This window comes from Aegilops tauschii, chromosome 3, assembly GCF_002575655.3.
Source record: "Aegilops tauschii subsp. strangulata cultivar AL8/78 chromosome 3, Aet v6.0, whole genome shotgun sequence".
NCBI classification, from domain to species: Eukaryota; Viridiplantae; Streptophyta; class Magnoliopsida; order Poales; family Poaceae; genus Aegilops; species Aegilops tauschii.
In genome coordinates, this window is record NC_053037.3 from 61917734 (window position 1) to 61944210 (window position 26477).

Consider the following 26477-nt stretch of genomic DNA (forward strand, 5'->3'; position numbering starts at 1 on the left):
TTAGAGCTACTTTGGGTTAGTTGGAGGCTTAAATAACCCAAAAGTATCCAAACAAGTAGGGTTAGAGTGGGTTAGTTCCATCTAACCCAACTATCCCGGTGGAGAGGTGCTTATTTGAGTTAGAGTGGGTTAGAAAATAACTCTAACTCTAACTGTGTTAGAGTATCCAAACAGAGCCATTAGAATTTCCAAACTAATTCAACCGCCGTAGACAGGACCCAGGATCAACAAGGGAAACATACAAATTGTAAGCTCCATTTGGCCTTCTGGACCTGAATCTCCTGGGCATCCCTGCTCGGATATAACTGACCATGTTTAGTAACCTCGATGATCTTATTTCCGGCCAGGGTTATGAATAAAAAATCTCCAGAAAAAAAAAGTATTCTGAATAAAACTGGTCAAATAGTATCGCATTACAAAACACGGGGCATGGTGATGGGGTGGCCTCTCAACTGGTTGAGTAAGAAACATCTACCTTTGTTCACAACAGAGCAAACAAGAGAGAGAAAACATGTATTCAAAACTTGCTTTGGATATTCAGGAAAGCCCTTAGTAGTCCCAATAAGATTTTCCAATAATAGTCCAGTTCATCCAAAAGCTCATTCTGCTGCACTATAGTCCGATTAGTCGCTCAGGTGGAAAAAGTGATTCCATTTTTGAAAGCCAAGCACTTCTGATTATACTTGCATATAATAAGCTCTATGTCTCAGTTATAGATCTGTTCCGTTGGGAACGATGAACCTTTATAGATTATTATCAAAGAGAGATTCACATGATTTGGCCCTACCTTTTGTATACGATATTTTTTGTCCCTTCTCAGCTGACATTGGCAGGATAACATTTCACTGTCTAATGAATCATCCGCTTATTCGGTGGGATTGTTAAGGTATTACATATGATTAAACTCTTCACGACTTATCGTTCGATATAATTCTCTCAATCTCTCTTTCGATTTAAGAATCCAAAGAAGTGTTTCCCTAGTCATCCTAATTTATTTATTTTTGTCAACTCAGAGCCCCCATAGTTATATTTCTTTCAGTAATATGAACACCTGATATTAACAAATTCACCAGACCACAACACTAACCTTGTTGTGCGGCGTCCATTAGACTGAAGGTATGTCTTCGATTTAAGGGAGGAAAACAGAATTGAATATTGCCATATTCACCAGAACATAGTGCAAGATTTGAAGTTAGCGATATACTCCCTCCGTCCCATAATATAAGAGGGAGTACTTCACTGTGCAATGAAAAACGCTCTTATATTGTGGGACGGAGGGAGTACTTCACTGTGCAGTGCCTCGGTATATCATTAATTGGAACTTCTTTGTGCTACAAAACTCGCCTAAAAAAACAGCTAATATTTTGGTACGGAGGTAGTATAATACATTGTCCAAATAAACCCCTTCCGGTTGACCAAGACTTATTTTGTTGGGCTGTTTTCTCAGAATTTTAGTACTATATTAGTAATCAATCCCATCGTAATCCTCGTAGGCTCCAGCATCACCACCATCAGCATAGCCATCGTTGTTGTAATCAGCATAGTCATAGCCACCTTCTATTGTTTCACCATCACCAGTGTCATGTGCATATTCTCCATCAAAGCCCATGTCTCCTTTTTCATTTGCTTCGCTAGCTTCATCTTTAGTCTGCTCGCAGTAAGCATTTGGGTTGCAGGAAACATAACAAATTAGACCAGATTTAAAAAAAAATATGAGTAGCAATTGTAATTTCATGCAGGTGATATTCTAAGCGTAATTTGTAAATAAATAATCAATTAACCTCACAGAACCAAAGAAAACCATAAATTCAGTAACATAAACTCATAAAACATACATTATACAATCCACCAACTGCTTCGACGTTGATTTTTGACCCAAGTCCCTGCAAGAAACAACGTTATATATTAAATGCCAGTTTGTTTGCATGCTTAGCTTAACACGTATTACAATGCTCACAGGACAAGCAATTTTTGGGCCGCTATGGCTGAACAATATGTTCATTACCTTTCGTTTTAACATATTGTATGTCGCTTCCGCTGGTGTTTCAGCAGGTGTTGAGTTCTTTGTGTCTTCATTACGTCTCCGTTTCTACATGAAAAATGCATGGGCAATCATGAACCCAATCGAAAATGTTAAGCATACACAGGAGGCTTGTGTTACACTAGTAAGATTTCATACTTTCTGTTGTCCCTCTCCCACGCCCACACCTCTAGCTGCCAATTCAGCTGCTAAAGCTTCCTTTGCGGCTTGTTCCTGCCAAATAAAGCAGCAGACAGTTACACTAGCACCCCATGTGAGAATAAGAACCGCCTGGTGTTGCTAGAGTTACAATACCTACCTCTAGGTATTCTTTGTTCATTTCCTCCCAAATTATCTTTTTGTACTGCGTCTCTTCCTCATTGTGAAGATACCCATCAACCTACCAAATTAATGGAGAATTAGATATCACAAATAACATATCTGGCCATCTTTCAGACAAAGATCGCAACAAATTAGTCTGAAAGTGTGCTGAACAGATGGATGGATAAAGGTACCTCCACATCATCAATATCAGAAAAACTTTCTGGATCAGCATCAGCTTTACCATTTTCACCTAAGGATGCAAATAGCATTCAGAAGTTGATCAGCAACAATCAAGTTGACACTATGAACCCAAAAGTGGCCTGGTACTGAACTGAAACTATTGCATGTTACAACTAACAAACCTCCCACTTCAGGATCTTTTGAAGTTACATAATCCTTTCCAATTTCCCCAGAACCAATTGCTGCAGATTTATCTCCAACTGAATCCTGTTTCAAACAAGGCAAACTGAATTTCCAAAAACAAGTACATATAGGGCACACAACACACATAGTGGATAATAAAAGAAAGAGCGAACGCAGATGCAGTGAAGAGGTAACATACATGGCATAGGCATACATCACAATGCAATAAAACAATAGTTCAGCAATACAAGTACATTTTGCAGTTCAAATATTCCATCAGAAGATATCACAGCGCGATTGGTAGTCTGGTACCATGCCAAACAGAATACAACTATATTTTTGTCTTTCACGTCCTCCAAGTGCAACAGATGAGGCAGCATGTAACTTTTTTGAAAAAAATTAAGAGAAGCTAAATTGGCAGAAAACAGTGTTGTTGCAAACTTGTGATACCAGATGCAAGGAAAAATCTGAGTCTAATTTAAAACCTCGCTGTGGACCCCCAATCTAGAATGAGGAGTGTAATATAAAAACTAGACTAATAAAATAAAGATGGAACTTGGAAGTTTCAAGAATGGAAATAACCATGCAGCAATGTTACAAAATTATTATAAAACGGATAGTATAACGATTCCATATGTAGTTAAGCATTACAGCTACACAACAAAAATATTGGATAAATGGAATCAATTCCATATATAGTCTAATTTTCACCCACAACTATACAACTGACTAACTGACACAATCAAACTTCAAAACCAATACAAATTACCGTGTCCTAAACTACCCTGGTTGCATAGTTGTTTTCCATGTAGCAGCCACAAACAGATGTCAGCCTGTCAGCCTGATCCCAACAGCAGCAGCAGTTCTTAGATACGATCCTCACTGGGATAGTGGGATCTCGGGGCCACAGCGGGCATAGCTCCCTCTCGACTGCCAACATGGGTGCCATAAAAATGGTGGGGACAAAGCCACTAGTAAAGTTTCTTATTTCCCCTGATTCAATATAAAACTACTGGCTTCTTCTAAGCTGCATGTCATGTGTCTGTTCGGATAAGTAGACTAATTGCCCCAGTTGGAATTAGGGACCAGATGCACCCTACTAGTGATGCATGCATGCATGAGCACATTTGGGAGAATAGCCCTACATTGCTTAGAGAACTAGAGTACCACTAAAATGTAAGCCATGGGTTAACCATTTTGCATGAGTTGAGTTTGGAAAAATGGAAATGGTTAGTTGTCTGTAGTGTGTGGCCAACCCAAATGGGGTTAGGTCTAAGCCAGACTGGAACCCGGGCTGTTTGGCAAGCAGAATGAGCCGAAGAAGAAGCAGGGGAACAGGGAGAGGTCAACGCCACTACAGATCTTCCATCTTGCAAGAATCCAGTGTCAGTGAAGTTTTCTTCTACCCCACTAAGAAACAGCACCATCTTCTTCTCACCTAAATTCCATCTCCCAAAGGACGGGCGGCCTCCTTAGTGACGTCCCAGGTGAGTGAAGGCAGAGAAGGTGCACTGCAGTACCGCCTCTTGATTTGTTGAGCAGATAGGGTATGAAGCACGAGTTTGAGTAAGTTCAGGACAGGATTATTACCTCTGTAGTGCTCATGATGTTATGTTCAGCATCAGAATTCTGCATCTCACAAATTGACTCTCCTAACATTGCTTCCTTAATAGCAGCAGCTTCCTCGGCCTTCTTAGCAGCTTCCAGTCTTTGTTTTTCAGCTCGTTGGAAAGCTGGAGGGTCAGCACCACCCTCCAGTCCACCCGACAGTTTAGTAAACTGAATAATCAAGTCATGTGTCAATGGTGAATGGAGTATTAAAACCAAAGCATTCTGAACATAGTAAATGTGTATTACTTTGTTGTAGCACTTCTCACAAAGTCCATGAGCAAAATGCTCAGCAGCTTTATCCTTGTGCTTGCAGAGGACTTCTCCAGATATGGGTGAAAATTTTGAAACAGGAGGCTCTTCATCAGCCTTTGCCAAAAAATCTTCAATCTAGCAAAGGGGCATGAAGAAGTGCTTATGAATATGTTGTATGTAAAAATAAGAAGTGAGCAGTACATAGAGTTGATCAAAAGCCCTCCTGTCCCAATCCTCAGGGACCATTTTCATTTACAGTATAGCATACACCAAGCATTTATCTTGGCATGATATCCAAGGTCAAGACAGATAATGATACATTTGTAGTAGATGTGATAAGAGAAGGTAGCGACATGAAATGGCATGTCCCAATGCTCTAGCAGATACTCCTTCCGTTTCAAAACATAAGGTGTGTCGATATTTTCAAAAGTCAAACTTATCTATGTTTGACGAAGTTCATTGAGAAAAATGTCAATATCTCATCGCAAAAAAGAGAGAAAAATATTGGATATCTAGAATACCAAATCAGTATCATTAGATTCATCGTGAAACATATTTTCATATTTTATCTATTTGGTATTGTAGATTTTGATATTGTTTTCTACAATCTTGGTTAAACAGAGAGATGTTTGACTTTTGGAAAATTAATACACCTTATATTTTGAAACAGAGGGAGTAAAAACATTATCACCTATAATTTGCTGTCTGAAAGGCTAAAAAGTAAAGATTATTTGCTTTAGTGATATCACATGCAGTCCAATTCTTGCCCCACTCACTGCTGGATGATAATCACTTGGTATGCTTCAGAATGGACAGCTTAAGAACGACTTCCACAAGATGGTGATAATCAAACAATTTGCACGGACTGATCGTTGACCATTCTAGTGTAGCAACATCAAATAACAATTTTGCTAAATTTCACTTTTCAGTTGCCTGATTTTTGTTAACTTCACAGTACTAAGCCTAAAATTGCAGTGCATAAGTAATATGCACTTTCTGTGAACATTTAATGCAATTTTTAGTTCTATTTGTTTCAGTACTTTTTAGGGGTTAGCCTAGGTACTTGTTTTTCTTGTAAAGATTAGAAATTTTTTATCCAGCTTAGATATGTTTTTTCTCTTTGTATTCTGTAGAAAATGGTTTTATAGAAGTGAGAGGAGCGACCTAAGTGGATTGATCTTCGCCAAAGGGTTTGAACTTGGAGAAGTGAGTAATATCTAGTAAAACTGAAGTCATCGGATGAATACACAGCCCCATTAGACAACTTCAAGAAAACCATATACATACCGTTAAGCTGCCAGAATCTGTATTTTCAAACTCTATCAAGCGCTTAGTTAGTGTCGCCTCACATACATGCACAACCGCAACCTGACAAACATAGCACAAATGTGTCAATTCATATTCAAGCCTACATTGTGCATCAAAAGTACTGGATTTACACAATAAATGCTGATTAACAAAAAGGAAGCCATTTAGAACACAATTCTCGAATAAGTAGATTTGTCCTGAGAATCTGAGCTTACGATATTTGACTTGGTATAATTATAGCCATGTGAAAGTGCAGCAATATATAATGCTGCACCACATAAACCACTTGGCTTCCTCCCAGTCTGCAACACGTGACAAACTATTACAATCTTACAAACGAACCTTAAACAAAACTAAAAGGGAGAAGATGCTAACCTGCATCCAGTCTCGCTTCATGCTAGCTACGATGCGTAAAGCTGTGTCTGAGACAGCATTGTCCCTTTTCCCAAGTAAACCTGCAGACAAAACCAGTTAATTAGAACAAAAACACAAACAAACAAATAAATAAAAACATGGTTAATTTTCTTGCCAAGAGGTGCAGTTGTCCGCCTAATCGTGCTTACAAGCAAAAACACCCATGTGGGCAAGGAAAAGCTCATTCAAGAGCCAAATTAGCTCGCATGTGACCAACTTTCGATTACACATACTTCATAGCCTCTGTAGCCTATTAACGTTAAATCTACATATACAGCCGAGGACACATATTCTCTGTCATTAGCATGTCACTAGCTCTTATTTTGTGTAGCCTTTTCTCTTCGCACCATAAGATGCAGTAAATCTCTTCTTTCCATGCAATGGCATACGGTACAACTGAACAATTAACTACAACTGACCAGTAAGCCATGCAGGTATTAAGTAGCAAAACTCTAGTTTTGCCCCTCAACTATTCATGAAGAATCTTTGGCCCCTTGTAAGCCTCAGTACCGTTTATCCCTTGCCCTAAGCACCCTGGCTGCAGTCTAACATGGCACTCACAGGATCCTTGTAAGCCTATCCCATGTACTGTGCAATGGGCCGCACATTTCAGTGACAAAAACATTTCCTCTTACACAGATCTTCATTTCCCACAGATCTCTTGCTGTCACCATCTAAACAGAGGTGCCACTGGCCCCGCCGGCCTTCCACTAGACCCTATGCCATGAGTTTTTCTCAGTATTATGGTGGATAGCGGTCCAATGACCGGGACAGAGGTTCATCGTACGCTGCAGGCATGGATCAAACGACTAAGGGTTGTGCGGCCATGGCGCTGGAGATGAGAGGGAGAGAACGTTGGATGTGGATTAGATCTTTACTGGTTTATTCACATTCCTTGGTACATGGCGATTGTGTCCCTTATATATAGTAGACTCAACTTGACGCCTCAGAATATAAATGCATAAAATCTCAACTTCCCTAACAAACCATATATTTGTCTTCCTAACTAAGACGATCTCGTTCCGCACTAAATATATATATATCCTTACTAACTAAATAATATAGTTTTATCCCCCTTCTCTTCTTTTATCTGCTACTGCAGAGCCAGCGTCTAATTGTTGTTCCCGCATTGGATATACAGTAGATGCCCCGCTCCTGCGGCCACCTACTCCCGCATGCTTCCATGTCACTGTGAAAGTTGCGGCCACGGTGCTGCTAGGAGCTTAGATGGATCATAGGATGACAATTAGAAAATTCAGGTAAGGAACTCCTCAAGTCCAAGAAACTCTCAATTGAGGCATTTTCTAACAAACCACTGCACTGGAATCAAGACAGGGTGATGCCTCATTCATACGAAATCGAAGTGATCTTGCAATAAAAGAACATAACTTTTCTGCATCAATTAGGCTCTCGCATGCAAAACCAAACCCCCAAATCAGGGGCAGATCTCGACGGCAGGAGAGTCACTGCACCCATTCATACGAAGCCAGTCATATCGAGAGGGTGTAGCGGAAGCAACGGTAATCTAGTGGCCAGGAGATTTGAGTCGGACTATTAGTGAAAGGAAGGAAGAAGCAAGGGCAACAGTTCCAGTAAGTTTATTGTGCCTAGAAGAAGAGTTGGAAGATGAATGAGATCCCGGAGGAAAGCTCAAAGGAGAAACATATCTTTAAAAACAAGGGTTGAAGTATGATTCAGAATCTTGGAACATTATAATTTAGTCTAAGATACTAAAAAGAAATAGCACAGTTACAATAGAAGGGGGAACTCATTTTTAGACTTTTTGATACGATTTGTCAGGTACTCATGAGATTATGTTGTTTGGAGTTAGAATTCACGCAAAAACTGAACCAACAAAAACCAGACCAGTATTGGGGTAGTTAGCGGAAACATGGAGAGGCGGGCAGGCTTGAGAAAGACGAAAAAATGAATTCATGTGTAGAACAAGAGTGTACATCTATGGAACAAAAGAAAAAAATCTCAACTAAACAAAGAGGTACATAGAAATATATGATTAACTTACGTTCTGTAAAACGATGGATGAAAAGGCTGGGATCTATGAGTTTCTGAACAATTGGATGTTCTGCAAGTAGCAAGACTTGGCAAAGTTGCAGAAAAACAGCACCTAGGACATAACTGAAAAAATATATAGATGAGCCTTTTTACTACAGATTACAAGATAAATGGCAAGAGAATGGTTCACTTACACGCTAATCTTCAAATAGTCCGAGAAATCGATAAGGAGATAAGCCTTTTTACTTTGCCTGACAAGAGAAGTAATTAAGCATGGATGTAAGTACTAACCATATAGTTTGCTGAAACCAAGTGACAACCATTGGGTTAAAGAGAACAGATTTCGGTGAACCACAAAGAACATAAAAGGGAAACAAGACTTTTTCAGCACAGCAATAAATCATGACGTGTGGTGATAGTGCTTGCTGCACATATAATAAGTCCATTTATACACCCACAGACTATACCTAGTCTAGTAAGTAGTAATATCCGTTTCAGTGGACGATGTAGATGCCCTTTTTTATACATAGATAGATGACCAAGTTAATTTTTTATTACTAGCACATATTTGAGGATAGGTATTTCCATTTGCAGGAAGTATTTTAAGAATAATAAACAAACAAAAACTAACATCACTGGGCTACTCAGAAGAGCTCTGAACTAGAGAATTTAGGAAACAGTCTTGAGAGTAGACCATTCCTTACTATATAGAAGATGTATATCTGAGAGGCATGGATTCGCCGTGCATGTCTATAGAAGAAGCTTGGTTGTCCCATAGGTTCATACAGCTTAGGCGCTTGTCTCTTGGTTTTCTCGCTTGTTGTTTTACGAACTCACCAGGACAGAAGTTTATCTAGATCAAGCATCTAATTTTCTAGTAAGAAACCAGAGATATATAATGAAAGTAAAACATAATGCGCCAATAATGTATTGCGATTTTTATAAACCATATAGTAAAGATGGTTTTGCAGTTTCTTTAGAGGAAATTAGACTTGCGGCAATGAAGCAATCAATGACTAATAAACTAAGGAAGATTCCTAGCCCCACCCAAAATGGGGGAGGACAAGGCCATATATGAACAAGAGCAAAATGGATAGGAAGGCTTACAATAAAGCAACAAGAGACAAACTGTTAATTAGGTGATAGCGTACCGGCAGGCAATGTAAAGACAAGCTGCTGCAACATGAGTTGTTCGACGGCCCCTTGTAAAATTATGGTCCACAGCTAGCTACACTTCAACAAAAAGAAATGTCATTTTCATAATTTACCATAACTATTTCAGAGAAGATAGTTACTGAGTGATAACAAAAATCCATACTGTATAAAATTTATGAGCCATATCAATGATAGTATCTCCACCACCAACATGTAAGCTAGTGACAATCTGCCAAATCTCGTCTCTCCCTACAGAAATTAATCACAGGCTTAATTCACAAAGTGGGAAGAACAATCAATACAAAAAAGGAGTGCCCTAGAAGCCATACCTTTCATTAAAGTCCTTTCATGGGATAATGAACTCCCACTCTCGATGCTGCTCAGTATGTTTCCAGCCAGCCTGCTCTGCACACATCCAAGAAAGTCAACCTCACAAACTACACAGATAAATTAAGAAAGTGAATAATGAGAAGCACAATAATAAGACCAACCGCTCCGGAACTGTCCTTGACAAAAGTAGGCTCATCGGTGTAAATCTCCTGATCAAGAACCTTTCCACACGTCCCACAACATCTGACCATCAAACATGACAAGACACATGAACAATCGCTGAAGCTGCTTAATAGAAATCTATTAAGCAAGAAGTAACAGGCTGATCAACAAAATCATGTATACAAACAATTATACGGCCTGATTGCAGATGCAATAAGAATAACAAAGAAAGAACAGGAAAGAGGATCTCACATATATCCTTTGTCAGGATCCTTTATGTATGGGCAATAATCAGCACAGTGAGTACAGTAAACCATTGGTGAACAGAAGTAGTAGACCTAGGAGAATGATCCAACTCCAATTAGCCTTCAAATAAGAGGATTACAAGGAATGTGGTCTTCAACCTTCAAAAGGAAAAAAAGGAATCTATTCAGATTGTGAAGTAAATACAAGTAAGGAATAGTAGACTTCGATTTGGATTATTTTTCTACCCAGTTCCAATCTAACAACACATTTACAGTTGGAGCATTACAACTAGCAGGCAAGGGGCGACCTGCTTCTGAACTGTGTGTGCACTTACTCTGGAGGTCAAACACGGGAGCAGGACAGGCTGTATTCCAGTCCGAACAAATATCAATACATTCAGGCACTACTTTTGATTTCTAGGATTAAATGTTCAGTGCGGGAAGACTAAAATTCAACACACTGAATTTTAACTCCCAATTCAAAATCGACCATGAAGTTACAACAATGAAACTAAACTAAGCTTTCAACTCAAAAAAAGTGTTGAGATCTTTGAAAGCACATAGTTATGCCGCTGGCAACAGCGTCCTGACCAATGTTCCGCGTGAATCCCCTAGTCCCAACGCAGTAGTAGTAAGTATAGTACCACTTCTTAGGACGGCATCGAGCAGCTTTCTTGGCTTGTCCCCCACAAGTAGTGGTGGCTCAGGAGCAATGGCAGCAGAGCAAGAGCAGCCTCGTCAACTCAAAATGTGGATGCATCAGCAGAATTAGAGGACACATCTATGGTTGACAACATGATGCAAGGCATTTGAATCCAATAATGTAGTGCTAGTTGCATTCTAACACACACCACTAAATTAAATTTTAAATCTCTCTAATTCCAAGATCGGTAAACCCAGTCCAGTTAGTGAAAAGCAAAAGAATCAACCAAATTGTATTCTTTACACACAACCCATCCAATCTTAGAGTGGCCAAAAAGTAAAGAGTGAGAATAGCCTTACACGCCTCGGTGTGGAGGCTGCGTGGCGGCGCAGCAGGTAGAGGGCGGCGTCAGGGGCCTGGGCGGCGGCGGCGCTGCTTCAGTGGAGGGGGGCGTCTAGGGTTGGGATCGGCGGCAGCACAACTCCAGGGGAGTGGCGCGTCGGGGACGAGAGGTTGGGCAGAAGCGGGAGGCGGGGAGGACCGCCGGGCGGCAGCACGGAGGTGTGGGAAGAGGAAGAAGCGGCCGCCTGGCCGGGCCGGGGCAAGGGAGGAGGAACACGGAATGGTAGAGCGGCGAGGGCCGAGGGTTCATCGAGGTTTCTACCAGTCAGCTTTGGTTTTGGGAAATGCTATCTGGCGAACGTTCGCTGGGATGGGATCCCAGGGAACGCCACCAGAGCCGTCAGATCCAGATCAGACGGTGGCAGTTTTTGCAAAAATTTATCCACGATTTAAACAAACTGCCATGACAGTTCTGCACCAGCCACATAAACTACATCCCCCAACGTTCGCAAATGCCATCACTGCTGGCCGCCTGTTCACCAGCTATGGCGGTCCTTGGTTTTTGCTTTGTTTTTTATTTATCTTCTACTAGCAAAAAGACTTGCATTGCAACAGAAGAAAATAATAGCATATGTCCGTATAGCCCGATAAGCATGTCTCGAGACCATTCATAGGTCTATGCCCTTTATATCAACACTACGACCTCTCAGTGTCACCACTTATACTCCTTCCATTCTGGCGAGATCATGAGTATTGCATAATCCTTGGTTAATATAATGGAAAGACCATGTGTGTTGCACAAAGATCTTCTTGTTGGGAACGTAACATGCAATTTCAAAAAAATTCCTACGATCACGCAAGATCTATCTAGGAGATGCATAGCAACGAGAGGGGGAGAGTGTGTCCACGTACCCTCGTAGACCGAAAGCGGAAGCGTTAGCTTAATGCGGTTGATGTAGTCGAACGTCTTCTCGATCCAACCGATCAAGCACCGGACGTGCGGCACCTCCGAGTTCTGCACACGTTCAGCTCGATGACGTCCCTCGAACTCTTGATCCAGCAAAGTGCCGAGGGAGAGTTTCGTCAGCACGACGACGTGATGACGGTGAAGTTATCCGCGCAGGGCTTCACCTAAGCACTACGACAATATGACCGGAGGAGTAAACGGTGGAGGGGGGCACTGTTGGAAATATGCCCTAGAGGCAATAATAAAAGGTTATTATTATATTTCTTTGTTCATAGTAATTGTCTATTGTTCATGCTATAATTGTGTTATCCGGAAATCGTAATGCATGTGTGAATACATAGACCACAACGTGTCCCTAGTAAGCCTCTAGTTGACTAGCTCGTTGATCAACAGATAGTCATGGTTTCCTGACTATGGACATTGGATGTCATTGATAACGGGATCACATCATTAGGAGAATGATGTGATGGACAAGACCCAATCCTAAGCATAGCTCAAAGATCGTGTAGTTCGTTTGCTAGAGCTTTTCCAATGTCAAGTATCTTCTCCTTAGACCATGAGATCGTGCAACTCCCGGATACCGTAGGAGTACTTTGGGTGTGCCAAACGTCACAACGTAACTGGGTGACTATAAAGGTACACTACGGGTATCTCCGAAAGTGTTTGTTGGGTTGGCACGGATCGAGACTGGGATTTGTCACTCCGTATGACGGAGAGGTATCTCTGGGCCCACTCGATAATGCATCATCATAATGAGCTCAATGTGACTAAGGCGTTAGTCACGGGATCATGCATTGCGGTACGAGTAAAGAGACTTGCCGGTAACGAGATTGAACAAGGTATTGGGATACCGACGATCGAATCTCGGGCAAGTAACATACCGATTGACAACGGGAATTGTATACGGGATTGATTGAATCCTCGACATCGTGGTTCATCCGATGAGATCATCGTGGAACATGTGGGAGCCAACATGGGTATCCAGATCCCGCTGTTGGTTATTGACCGGAGAGGCGTCTCGGTCATGTCTGCATGTCTCCCGAACCCGTAGGGTCTACACACTTAAGGTTCGGTGACGCTAGGGTTGTAGAGATATGAGTATGCGGAAACCCGAAAGTTGTTCGGAGTCCCGGATGAGATCCCGGACGTCACGAGGAGTTCCGGAATGGTCCGGAGGTGAAGAATTATATATAGGAAGTCAAGTTTCGGCCACCGGGAAAGTTTCGGGGGTCACCGGTATTGTACCGGGACCACCGGAAGGGTCCCGGGGGTCCACCGGGCGGGGCCACCTATCCCGGAGGGCCCCATGAGCTGAAGTGGGAAGGGAACCAGCCCTTAGTGGGCTGGGGTGCCCCCCATGGGCCTCCCCCTACGCCTAGGGTTGGAAACCCTAGGGTGGGGGGGCGCCCCACTTGCCTTGGGGGGCAAGTCTTCCCCCTGGTCGCCGCCCCCCATGTAGATGGGTTCCTGGCCGGCGCCCCCCCCTCCCAGGGGTCCTATATAAAGGGGGGAGGGAGGGCAGCAGTACGACAGCCTTTGGCGCCTCCCTCCTCCCCTGCAACACCTCTCCCTCTCGCAGAAGCTCGGCGAAGCCCTACCGAGATCCCGCTACATCCACCACCACGCCGTCGTGCTGCTGGATCTCCATCAACCTCTCCTTCCCCCTTGCTGGATCAAGAAGGAGGAGACGTCGCTGCTCCGTACGTGTGTTGAACGCGGAGGTGCCGTCCGTTCGGCACTCGGTCATCGGTAATTTGGATCACGACGAGTACGACTCCATCAACCCCGTTCATTGGAACGCTTCCGCTCGCGATCTACAAGGGTATGTAGATGCACTCCTTTCCCCTCGTTGCTAGTATACTCCATAGATGGATCTTGGTGATGCGTAGGAAATTTTAAAATTCTGCTACGATCCCCAACAGTGGCATCATGAGCCAGGCCTATGCGTAGTTACTATGCACGAGTAGAACACAAAGCAGTTGTGGGCGTAGATGTTGCCAATTCTTCTTGCCGCTACTAGTCTTATCTTGTTTCGGCGGTATTGTGGGATGAAGCGGCCCGGACCGACCTTACACGTACGCTTACGTGAGACAGGTTCCACCGACTGACATGCACTAGTTGCATAAGGTGGCTAGCGGGTGTCTGTCTCTCCCACTTTAGTCAGAACGGATTCGATGAAAAGGGTCCTTATGAAGGGTAAATAGAAATTGGCATATCACGTTGTGGTTTTACGTAGGTAAGAAACGTTCTTGCTAGAAACCTATACAAGCCACGTAAAAACTTGCAACAACAATTAGAGGACGTTTAACTTGTTTTTGCAGCATGTGCTATGTGATGTGATATGGCCAGAAGATGTGATGAATGATGTATGTGATGTATGAGATTGATCATATTCTTGTAATAGGAATCACGACTTGCATGTCGATGAGTATGACAACCGGCTGGAGCCATAGGAGTTGTCTTTATTTTTTGTATGACCTGCGAGTCATTGAATAACGCCATGTAAATTACTTTACTTTGTTGCTAAACACGTTAGCCATAGAAGTAGAAGTAATCGTTGGCGTGACAACTTCATGAAGACACAATGATGGAGATCATGGTGTCATGCCGGTGACGAAGATGATCATGGTGCCCCGAAGATGGAGATCAAAGGAGCAAAATGATATTGGCCATATCATGTCACTATTTGATTGCATGTGATGTTTATCATGTTTTGCATCTTATTTGCTTAGAACGACGGTAGTAAGTAAGATGATCCCTTATGATAATTTCAAGAAAGTGTTTCCCCTAACTGTGCACCGTTGCGAAGGTTCATTGTTTCGAAGCACCACGTGATGATCGGGTGTGATAGATTCTAATGTTCGCATACAACGGGTGTTGACGAGCCTAGCATGTACAGACATGGCCTCGGGACACACGCAATACACTTAGGTTGACTTGACGAGCCTAGCATGTACAGACATGGCCTCGGAACACGGAGGACCGAAAGGTCGAGCATGAGTCGTATAGAAGATACGATCAACATGGAGATGTTCACCGATCTTGACTAGTCCGTCTCACGTGATGATCGGACACGGCCTAGTTAACTCGGATCATGTTTCACTTAGATGACTAGAGGGATGTCTATCTGAGTGGGAGTTCATTGAATAATTTGATTATATGAACTTAATTATCATGAACTTAGTCTAAAATCTTTACAATATGTCTTGTAGATCAAATGGCCCATGTTGTCCTCAACTTCAACGCGTTCCTAGAGAAAACCAAGCTGAAAGATGATGGCAGCAACTATACGGACTGGGTCCGGAACCTGAGGATCATCCTCATAGCTGCCAAGAAAGATTATGTCTTAGAAGCACCGCTAGGTGAAGCACCCATCCCAGAGAACCAAGACGTTATGAACGCTTGGCAATCACGTGCTGATGATTACTCCCTCGTTCAGTGCGGCATGCTTTACAGCTTAGAACCGGGGCTCCAAAAGCGTTTTGAGAAACATGGAGCATATGAGATGTTCGAAGAGCTGAAAATGGTTTTCCAAGCTCATGCCCGGGCCGAGAGATATGAAGTCTCCGACAAGTTCTTCAGCTGTAAAATGGAGGAAAATAGTTCTGTTAGTGAGCACATACTCAGAATGTCTGGGTTACACAACCGCTTGTCTCAGCTGGGAGTTAATCTCCCGGATGACGCGATCATTGACAGAATCCTTCAGTCGCTTCCACCAAGCTACAAGAGCTTTGTGATGAACTTCAATATGCAGGGGATGGAAAAGACCATTCCCGAGGTATATTCAATGCTGAAATCAGCGGAGGTGGAGATCAGAAAAGAGCATCAAGTGTTGATGGTGAATAAAACCATTAAGTTCAAGAAGGGCAAGGGTAAGAAGAACTTCAAGAAGGACGGCAAGGGAGTTGCCGTGCCCGGTAAGCCAGTTACCGGGAAGGAGCCAAGGAATGGACCCAAGCCTGAGACTGAGTGCTTTTATTGCAAGGGAAGTGGTCACTGGAAGCGGAACTGCCCCAAATACTTAGCGGACAAGAAGGCCGGCAACACCAAAGGTATATGTGATATACATGTAATTGATGTGTACCTTACCAGTACTCGTAGTAGCTCCTGGGTATTTGATACCGGTGCGGTTGCTCATATTTGTAACTCAAAACAGGAACTGCGGAATAAACGGAGATTGGCAAAGGACGAGGTGACGATGCGCGTCGGGAATGGTTCCAAGGTCGATGTGATCGCCGTCGGCACGCTACCTCTGCATCTACCTACGGGATTAGTTTTAAACCTCAATAATTATATTTAGTGCCAGCTTTGAGCATGAACATTGTATCTGGATCTCGTTTAATTCGAGATGGCTACTCATTTAAATCCGAGAATAATGGTTGTTCTATTTATATGAGAGATATGTTTTATGGTCATGCCCCGCTGGTCAATGGTTTATTCTTGATGAATCTCGAACGTGATGTTACACATATTCATAGTGTGAATACCAAAAGATGTAAAGTTGATAACGATAGTCCCACATACTTGTGGCACTGCCGCCTTGGTCACATTGGTGTCAAGCGCATGAAGAAGCTCCATGCAGATGGACTTTTGGAGTCTCTTGATTACGAATCATTTGACACGTGCGAACCATGCCTCATGGGTAAGATGACCAAGACTCCGTTCTCCGGAACAATGGAGCGAGCAACCAACTTATTGGAAATCATACATACCGATGTGTGCGGTCCAATGAGTGTTGAGGCTCGCGGAGGATATCGTTATGTTCTCACTCTCACTGATGACTTAAGTAGATATGGATATGTCTACCTAATGAAACACAAATCTGAAACCTTTGAAAAGTTCAAGGAATTTCAGAGTGAGGTTGAGAATCAATGTGACAGAGAAATAAAGTTCTTACGATCAGATCGTGGTGGAGAATATTTAAGTCACGAATTTGGTACGCACTTAAGGAAATGTGGAATCGTTTCACAACTCACGCCGCCTGGAACACCTCAGCGAAACGGTGTGTCCGAACGTCGTAATCGCACTCTATTGGATATTGTGCGATCTATGATTTCTCTTACCGATTTACCGCTCTCATTTTGGGGCTATGCTATAGAGACTGCCGCATTCACTTTAAATAGGGCTCCGTTGAAATCCGTTGAGACGACACCGTATGAATTATGGTTTGGGAAGAAACCTAAGCTGTCATTTCTAAAAGTTTGGGGATGCGATGCTTATGTCAAGAAACTTCAACCTGAAAAGCTCGAACCCAAGTCGGAGAAATGCGTCTTCATAGGTACCCTAAGGAAACTATTGGGTATACCTTCTACCTCAGATCCGAAGGCAAGATCTTCGTTGCCAAGAACGTGTCCTTTTTGGAGAAAGAGTTTCTCTCGAAGGAAGTAAGTGGGAGGAAAGTGGAACTTGATGAGGTGATAGTCACCCCTTCCGAACCGGAAAGTAGCGCAGCGCGGGAAGATGTTCCCGTGGTGCCTACACCGACTGGGGAGGAAGTTAATGATGATGATCATGAAGCTTCGGATCAAGTTACTGCTGAACTTCGTAGGTCCACAAGGACACATTCCGCACCAGAGTGGTATGGCAACCCTGTCCTGGAAATCATGTTGTTAGACAACGGTGAACCTTCGAACTATGAAGAAGCGATGGCGGGCCCGGATTCCGACAAATGGCTAGAATCCATGAAATCCGAGATAGGATCCATGTATGAAAACGAAGTATGGACTTTGACTGACTTGCCCGATGATCGGCGAGCCATAGAAAATAAATGGATCTTTAAGAAGAAGACAGACGAGGATGGTAATGTGACCATCTATAAGGCTCGACTTGTCGCTAAGGGTTATCGACAAGTTCAAGGGGTTGACTACGATGAGACTTTCTCACCCGTAGCGAAGCTGAAGTCCGTCCGAATCATGTTAGCAATTGCCGCATACTATGATTATGAGATATGGCAGATGGACGTCAAAACGGCATTCCTTAACGTCTTCCTTAAGGAAGAATCGTATATGATGCAGCCGGAAGGTTTTGTCGATCCTAAGAATGCTAACAAAGTATGCAAGCTCCAGCGCTCAATCTATGGGCTGGTGCAAGCATCTCGGAGTTGGAGCATTCGCTTTGATGAGATGATCAAAGCGTTTGGGTTTACACAGACTTATGGAGAAGCCTGTGTTTACAAAAAAGTGAGTGGGAGCTCTGTAGCATTTCTCTTATTATATGTGGATGACATACTATTGATGGGAAATGATATAGAATTCTTGGAAAGTATAAAGGCCTATTTGAATAAGTGTTTTTCAATGAAGGACCTTGGAGAAGCTGCTTATATATTAGGCATCAAGATCTATAGAGATAGATCAAGACGCCTCATTGGTCTTTCACAGAGTACGTACCTTGACAAGATATTGAAGAAGTTCAATATGGATCAGTCCAAGAAGGGGTTCTTGCCTGTATTGCAAGGTGTGCAATTGAGCACGGCTCAATGCCCGACCACGGCAGAAGATAGAGAAAAGATGAGTGTCATCCCCTATGCCTTGGCCATAGGGTCTATTATGTATGCCATGCTGTGTACCAGACCTGATGTAAACCTTGCCGTAAGTTTGGTAGGAAGGTACCAAAGTAATCCCGGCATGGAACACTGGACAGCGGTCAAGAATATCCTAAAGTACCTGAAGAGGACTAAGGATATGTTTCTCGTTTATGGAGGTGACGAAGAGCTCGTCGTAAAGGGTTACGTCGACGCTAGCTTCGACACAGATCTGGATGACTCGAAGTCACAAACCGGATACGTGTATATTTTGAATGGAGGAGCAGTAAGCTGGTGCAGTTGCAAGCAAAGCGTCGTGGCGGGATCTACATGTGAAGCGGAGTACATGGCAGCCTCGGAGGCAGCACAGGAAGCAGTCTGGATGAAGGAGTTCATTACCGATCTAGGGGTGATTCCCAATGCGTCGGGCTCGATGACTCTCTTCTGTGACAACACTGGAGCTATTGCCCTTGCGAAGGAGCCCAGGTTTCATAGGAAGACCAGGCATATCAAGCGCCGCTTCAACTCCATTTGTGAAAGTGTTCAAAATGGAGACATAGATATTTGTAAAGTACATACGGACCTGAATGTAGCAGATCCATTGACTAAACCTCTCCCTAGAGCAAAACATGATCAACACCAGGACGCAATGGGTGTTCGATTCATCACAATGTAACTAGATTATTGACTCTATTGCAAGTGGGAGACTGTTGGAAATATGCCCTAGAGGCAATAATAAAAGGTTATTATTATATTTCTTTGTTCATGGTAATTGTCTATTGTTCATGCTATAATTGTGTTATCCGGAAATCGTAATGCATGTGTGAATACATAGACCACAACGTGTCCCTAGTAAGCCTCTAGTTGACTAGCTCGTTGATCAACAGATAGTCATGGTTTCCTGACTATGGACATTGGATGTCATTGATAACGGGATCACATCATTAGGAGAATGATGTGATGGACAAGACCCAATCCTAAGCATAGCTCAAAGATCGTGTAGTTCGTTTGCTAGAGCTTTTCCAATGTCAAGTATCTTCTCCTTAGACCATGAGATCGTGCAACTCCCGGATACCGTAGGAGTACTTTGGGTGTGCCAAACGTCACAACGTAACTGGGTGACTATAAAGGTACACTACGGGTATCTCCGAAAGTGTTTGTTGGGTTGGCACGGATCAAGACTGGGATTTGTCACTCCGTATGACGGAGAGGTATCTCTGGGCCCACTCGGTAATGCATCATCATAATGAGCTCAATGTGACTAAGGCGTTAGTCACGGGATCATGCATTGCGGTACGAGTAAAGAGACTTGCCGGTAACGAGATTGAACAAGGCATTGGGATACCGACGATCGAATCTCGGGCAAGTAACATACCGATTGACAAAGCGAATTGTATACGGGATTGATTGAATCCTCGACATCGTGGTTCATCCGATGAGATCATCGTGGAACATGTGGGAGCCAACATGGGTATCCAGATCCCGCTGTTGGTTATTGACCGGAGAGGCGTCTCGGTCATGTCTGCATGTCTCCCGAACCCGTAGGGTCTACACACTTAAGGTTCGGTGACGCTAGGGTTGTAGAGATATGAGTATGCGGAAACCCGAAAGTTGTTCGGAGTCCCGGATGAGATCCCGGACGTCACGAGGAGTTCCGGAATGGTCCGGAGGTGAAGAATTATATATAGGAAGTCAAGTTTCGGCCACCGGGAAAGTTTCGGGGGTCACCGGTATTGTACCGGGACCACCGGAAGGGTCCCGGGGGTCCACCGGGTGGGGCCACCTATCCCGGAGGGCCCCATGGGCTGAAGTTGGAAGGGAACCAGCCCTTAGTGGGCTGGGGCGCCCCCCATGGGCCTCCCCCTGCGCCTAGGGTTGGAAACCCTAGGGTGGGGGGGGGGGCGCCCCACTTGCCTTGGGGGGCAAGTCTTCCCCCTGGCCGCCGCCCCCCATGTAGATGGGTTCCTGGCCACCGCCCCCCTCCCAGGGGGCCTATATAAAGGGGGGAGGGAGGGCAGCAGTACGACAGCCTTTGGCGCCTCCCTCCTCCCCTGCAACACCTCTCCCTCTCGCAGAAGCTCGGCGAAGCCCTGCCGAGATCCCGCTACATCCACCACCACGCCGTCGTGCTGCTGGATCTCCATCAACCTCTCCTTCCCCCTTGCTGGATCAAGAAGGAGGAGACGTCGCTGCTCCGTACGTGTGTTGAACGCGGAGGTGCCGTCCGTTCGGCACTCGGTCATCGGTGATTTGGATCACGGCGAGTACGACTCCATCAACCCCGTTCATTGGAACGCTTCCGCTCGCGATCTACAAGGGTATGTAGATGCACTCCTTTCCCCTCGTTGCTAGTATACTCCATAGATGGATCTTGGTGATGCGTAGGAAATTTTAAAATTCTGCTACGATCCCCAACAGGCACCGCACATGGCTAAGAAACAGTTGATGTGCTTTGGGGTGCCCCCTGCCATCGTATATAAAGGAGGAGAGGGAGGAGGCCGGCCCTAGGGGCGCGCCATGGGGGGAAATCGACTTGGACTCCTAGTCCTAGTCGCCCCTTCCTTCTTTCGGAGGGGGAAAGGGGGAAGGAGAGGGAGAGGGAGAAGGAAAGGGGGGCCGCGCCCCCTCCCCTTGTCCAATTCGGACTGCCCATGGGGGGGGGGTGCGCGCCACCCCTTGTGGGCTGCCCTCTCTCTCCCCTATGGCCCATGTTGGCCCGTTACTTTCCCCGGAGGGTTCCGGTAACCCCTCGGTACTCAAATATCCGAAACATTCCGGTGTCCGAATACTATCGTCCAATATATCAATCTTTACCTCTCGACCATTTTGAGATTCCTCGTCATGTCCGTGAATCGTCATCGAACGTTAAGTGTGCGGACCCTACGGGTTCGAGAACTATGTAGACATGACCGAGACACCTCTCCGGTCAATAACCAATAGCGGAACCTGGATGCTCATATTGGTTCCCACATATTCTACGAAGATCTTTATCAGTCAAACCGTTATGAGAACATACGTTATTCCCTTTGTCATCGGTATGTTACTTGCCCGAGATTCGATCGTCGGTATCCTCATACCTAGTTCAATCTCATTACCGGCAAGTCTCTTTACTCGTTCCGTAATGCATCACCCCATAACTAACTCATTAGTCACATTGCTTGCAAGGCTTATTATGATGTGCATTAAAGAGAGGGCCCAGAGATACCTCTCCGATACTCGGAATGACAAATCCTAATGTTGATTCAAGCCAACCCAACAAGACACCTTCGGAGATACCTGTAGAGCATCTTTATAATCACCCAGTTACGTTGTAACGTTTGATAGCACACAAGGCATTCCTCCGGTATCCGGGAGTTGCATAATCGCATAGTCAAAGGAATATGTATATGACATGAAGAAAGCTATAGCAATAAAACTGAATGATCATTATGCTAAGCTAACGGATGGGTCTTGTCCATCACATCATTCTCCTAATGATGTGATCCCGTTCATCAAATGACAACACATGTCTATGGTTAGGAAACTTAACCATCTTTGATTAACGAGCTAGTCTAGTAGAGGCTTACTAGGGACACGGTGTTTTGTCTATGTATCCACACATGCATCAAGTGTTTGGTTAATACAATTCTAGCATGAATAATAAACATTTATCATGATATAAGGAAATATAAAATAACAACTTTATTATTGCCTCTAGGGCATATTTCCTTCAGTCTCCCACTTGCACTAGAGTCAATAATCTAGTTCACATCGCCATGTGATTTAACACCAATAGTTCACATCACCATGTGATTAACACCCATAGTTCACATCGCCATGTGACCAACACCCAAAGGGTTTACTAGAGTCAATAATCTAGTTCACATCGCCATGTGATTAACACCCAAAGAGTACTAAGGTGTGATCATATTTTGCTTGTGAGAGAAGTTTAGTCAACGGGTCTGCCACATTCAGATCCGTATGTATTTTGCAAATTTCTATGTCTACAATGCTTTGCATGGAGCTACTCTAGCTAATTGCTCCCACTTTCAATATGTATCTAGATTGAGACTCAGAGTCATCCAGATCGGTGTTAAAGCTTGCATCAACGTAAATCTTTACGATGAACTCTTTATCACCTCCATAACCGAGAAATATTTCCTTAGTCCTCTAAGGATAATTTTGACCGCTGTCCAGTGATCTACTCCTGAATCACTATTGTAACCCTTTGTCAAACTCATGTCAAGGTACACAATAGGTCTGGTATACAGCATGGCATACTTTATAGAACCAATGGCCGAGGCATAGGGAATGACTTTCATCCTCTCTCTATCTTCTGCCGTGGTCGGGTTTTGAGTCTTACTCAAGTTCATACCTTACAACTCAGGCAAGACCTCCTTCTTTGACTGGTCCATTTTGAACTCCTTCAAAATCTTATCAAGGTATGTACTCATCGAAAGTCTTATCAAGCGTCTTGATCTATCTTTATAGATCTTGGTGCCCAATATGTAAGTAGCTTCACCGAGGTCTTTCTTTGAAAAACTCCTTTCAAACACTCCTTTATGCTTTCCAGAAAATTCTACATCATTTCCGATCAACAATATGTCATTCACATATACTTATCAGAAAGGCTGTAGTGATCCCACTCACTTTCTTGTAAATACAGGCTTCACCGCAAGTCTGTATAAAACTATATGCTTTGATCAACTCATCAAAGCGTATATTCCAACTCCGAGATGCTCACTACAGGAATCAGGCACTTTGCCGTTAGCCATGGCTGACGGCAAAGGCATGTATGGCTGACGGCAAAGTCCTTTGCCGTCAGCCATCAGACGGCAACAGGCCCGGCTGAATAGGCTAAAGCAAAGGCCTCTTTGCCATCTGCTAGCTGACGGCAAAGCTGCAGAGGGCTTTGCCGACTGCTGACAGACGGCAAAGAGCCTGGATGGCACACGTGGCAGTTCAGGCCCCTGTTTTTCCTGTTTTTTCCTAAATTCATTCAATTTGATAGAATTTCACACACACACACACACACACACACATATATATACACACATTTCAAAATATTTTCAACAATCATACCAACAAATAAGTTCCAACAACATATACACGTTTCCAACAACATGAACATATATATACAAGTTTCCAACAACATTTCCATACAAGTTTGCAACAACATATCCAACAAGTTTCCAACAACATATCCACCAAGTTTGCAACAAGTTTCCATTAATAAAAAGGAAGCACAAGCACAAGTAAAAGTTTGCAACAAGTTTCCATCAATGCTAGCTTCCTCATCTCAAGCAAATCTGCAAATTAGGAAAGATGAAAGTTAGAAGAAGAAGAAGACTAGCTAGAAGAAAAAGAAGAAGAAGAAGAAGAAGAAGAAGAAGAAGAAGAAGAAGAAAAAGAAGAAGAAGATAAAAATGCCATTTTGGAGCTAACTAAGGTAGATAAAAATGCCATTTTTAGCTAAGGTAGGTAAAAATGCTAAGTGTGTGGGTCATTTTAGAGCTAAGCTAGGCAAATAGGTCATTTTGGAGCTAACCTACGTAGTTATGACATTTTTGAGCTAACTAAGCATATTTATTCATTTTGTAGGACAAAATGCTAAGTGTAGGTCAATTTAGAAGCTAAAAATTGGTCATTTTGGAGCTAACCTAGCATATTATGAGTTAACTAAGCATATTATGCCATTTTTGACATAAGTAAGCTAAGTATAGGTCATTTTGGAGCTAACCTAGGTAAAATGGATCATATTGGAGCTAACCTATGTAAACTTGGTCATTTTGGAGATAACCTAAGTAAAATGGATCATATTGGAGCTACCTAGGTAAAATTGGTCATTTTGGAGCTAACCTAGCATATTATGAGTTAACTAAGCATATTATGCCATTTTTGACATAAGTAAGGTAAGCATAGGTCTTTCTTGAGCTAACCCAGGTAACTAAGCATATTAGAGCTAATTTAGCATTTTAGAGCTAACTTAGGTCATTTTGGAGCTAACTTAGGCAAAATTGATCATTTTGGAGCTAATTAGGCTTATTATGTCATTTTTCGAGGAAAATAAGCTAACTATATGACATATATGAGGTTACCAAGATTGTTATGCCATTTCAAACCTAAGTAAGCTAATTATGCCATTTTTTACATAAGTAAGCTAAGTGTATGTAATTATTGAGCAAACCCAGGTAACTAAGCATATTAGAGCTAACTTAGGTCATTACGGAGGAAACAAAGCTAAGTATAGATCATTTTGGAGATCTGACATACTTCACTCCTCCTTCTTCTCCTTCTCCTTCATCATCCTGATGCGCTTAGAGCGGCGAGGCAGTGGGATGTAGTCTTCTACCACAATTGGCATGGTCATGTCGCCCAGTTGTGGGATCGCGAGGTCATTGTCAGGCACCACCACCATCGCGAGGCCATCTTCAGGCAGCACCATCGCTAGGTCATCGTCAGCCACCACCATCTCTTGCCCATCGTTGGCCACCACCATCGCTTGCCCATTGTCAGCCAACACCATCGCTTGGCCCTCGTCAGCCACCACCATCGCAAGGTCATCGTCAGACAGAATAGGCTGCACCTCCTCATCCCCACTCTGCTCCTCTTCTTCCCCACTCCATTCTGGATCATCCTCACTGCTGCTTTTGCTGTAGCCAGAGTCGATGTTGCTTTGGCCGTAGCCAGAGTCGCTGCTGCTGCTCCCATTGCCTGACCAAATGCAACAATGACCGTTAACAATCGATGTGAGACAAAGACAAATGTACAGGAAGAAGAGGCAGAACGTACTGGCATCGTCGTCGTCCTGGTAGCGCATGCGACACATAGTCGTGTTGAACACCTTCACGGTGAGCATGGCGTCGTCGTCGTACCTGAAGAGAAGGAAGTACACGTGCCGCAGGTCGTAGGCACGGTAGAACTGCTCCCAGCCACGACACATGTACATGTGGCCGTACTTGATCACCACCTCCACGTCCCAATGCCTGCGAAGCCCGCTGCCAGCCTGTCGCAGCTTCACATTCTTTGGCCGATGGCCGTCCAGCATCTTCATAAAAGTGTCAGGCAGCCTCCGCAGTTTGGGACAAGGAGTAATGTAGCAAACAGCAGAGTTATCATAAAGAGATGGGTGAAGGGGAGATCTCTCCTTTTATATACCTGCCTCCTGGACGAATTCTCAAGTATGATACTGAAGAACTCGAAAGCATCCAACTCGTACTCTGGTGTGGCAGAGCGCAGCCTGCGGTGGCGGCCTCCCCCCATCTCTGATAAGCAGCAGAAGAGACCAATTACTACCCTTACAACATTATCATACAACATTACAACAGCAGAAGTTTTGAGCAGAAGATAATCAACTACACGAAGTTATCATTTCACATTCAAAAAGCAATGCACTTGTGGACATATGATGGCAACAACTTGAACCCTTCAAAACTAGGGATTTCTTTATACATGAGACAAAACTGAAAATGTAAACCAAATTAACAAGTTGCAGTTACTTGGAGTAACATTTGGTTTTAATTTAACTATAATATGCAAGGGATGATATTGCTCAGGTATGTGTTACAAAACTGAGAAACAAGTTTGAAGAGAGAATAACAAGCACTAGTGTTGGCACTCTACTTTGGGTAGTTAGTTAGTGGAAATTTTGCTACTAGAGATGCTTTGACCGATTTCCTGGAACCCAAAAACCATTGGATACGAAAACAACGATATTTGCATCAATAAATAACTATTTCTTGCTACAAGTGCCAGTAATATCTTAATCTTGGTCTCGAGATGGGCACATGTTAATTAACTGCAAGTGGAGACATTGGGTGCATTTTTCT

General features: G+C 43.5%; 1 protein-coding gene across 2 annotated transcripts; it reads right to left on the reverse strand.

Moving 5' to 3' along the window:
• Positions 1 to 1281: 1281 nt before the first annotated feature.
• On the reverse strand, positions 1282 to 11514 carry LOC109747635 (transcription factor IIIB 60 kDa subunit). 2 transcript variants are annotated; one of them, XM_020306665.4, is made up of 20 exons: positions 11200 to 11514; positions 10205 to 10356; positions 9952 to 10033; positions 9790 to 9865; positions 9624 to 9709; positions 9457 to 9533; positions 8500 to 8556; positions 8316 to 8428; positions 6254 to 6333; positions 6094 to 6180; positions 5858 to 5938; positions 4565 to 4705; positions 4298 to 4486; positions 2707 to 2791; positions 2536 to 2594; positions 2340 to 2420; positions 2180 to 2254; positions 2006 to 2089; positions 1836 to 1883; positions 1282 to 1648 (listed from the first exon to the last, which is right to left on the reverse strand). In XM_020306665.4, the coding sequence occupies exons 2-20, from the start codon at positions 10267 to 10269 to the stop codon at positions 1463 to 1465; spliced, it is 1752 nt and encodes a 583-aa protein (XP_020162254.1). In that variant the 5' UTR covers positions 10270 to 10356; positions 11200 to 11514; the 3' UTR covers positions 1282 to 1462. The 2 variants fall into 2 exon arrangements, with proteins under 2 accessions (XP_020162254.1, XP_020162255.1); XM_020306666.4 differs by having other exon boundaries at positions 11204 to 11472.
• Between the last annotated feature and the right edge of the window lie 14963 nt (positions 11515 to 26477).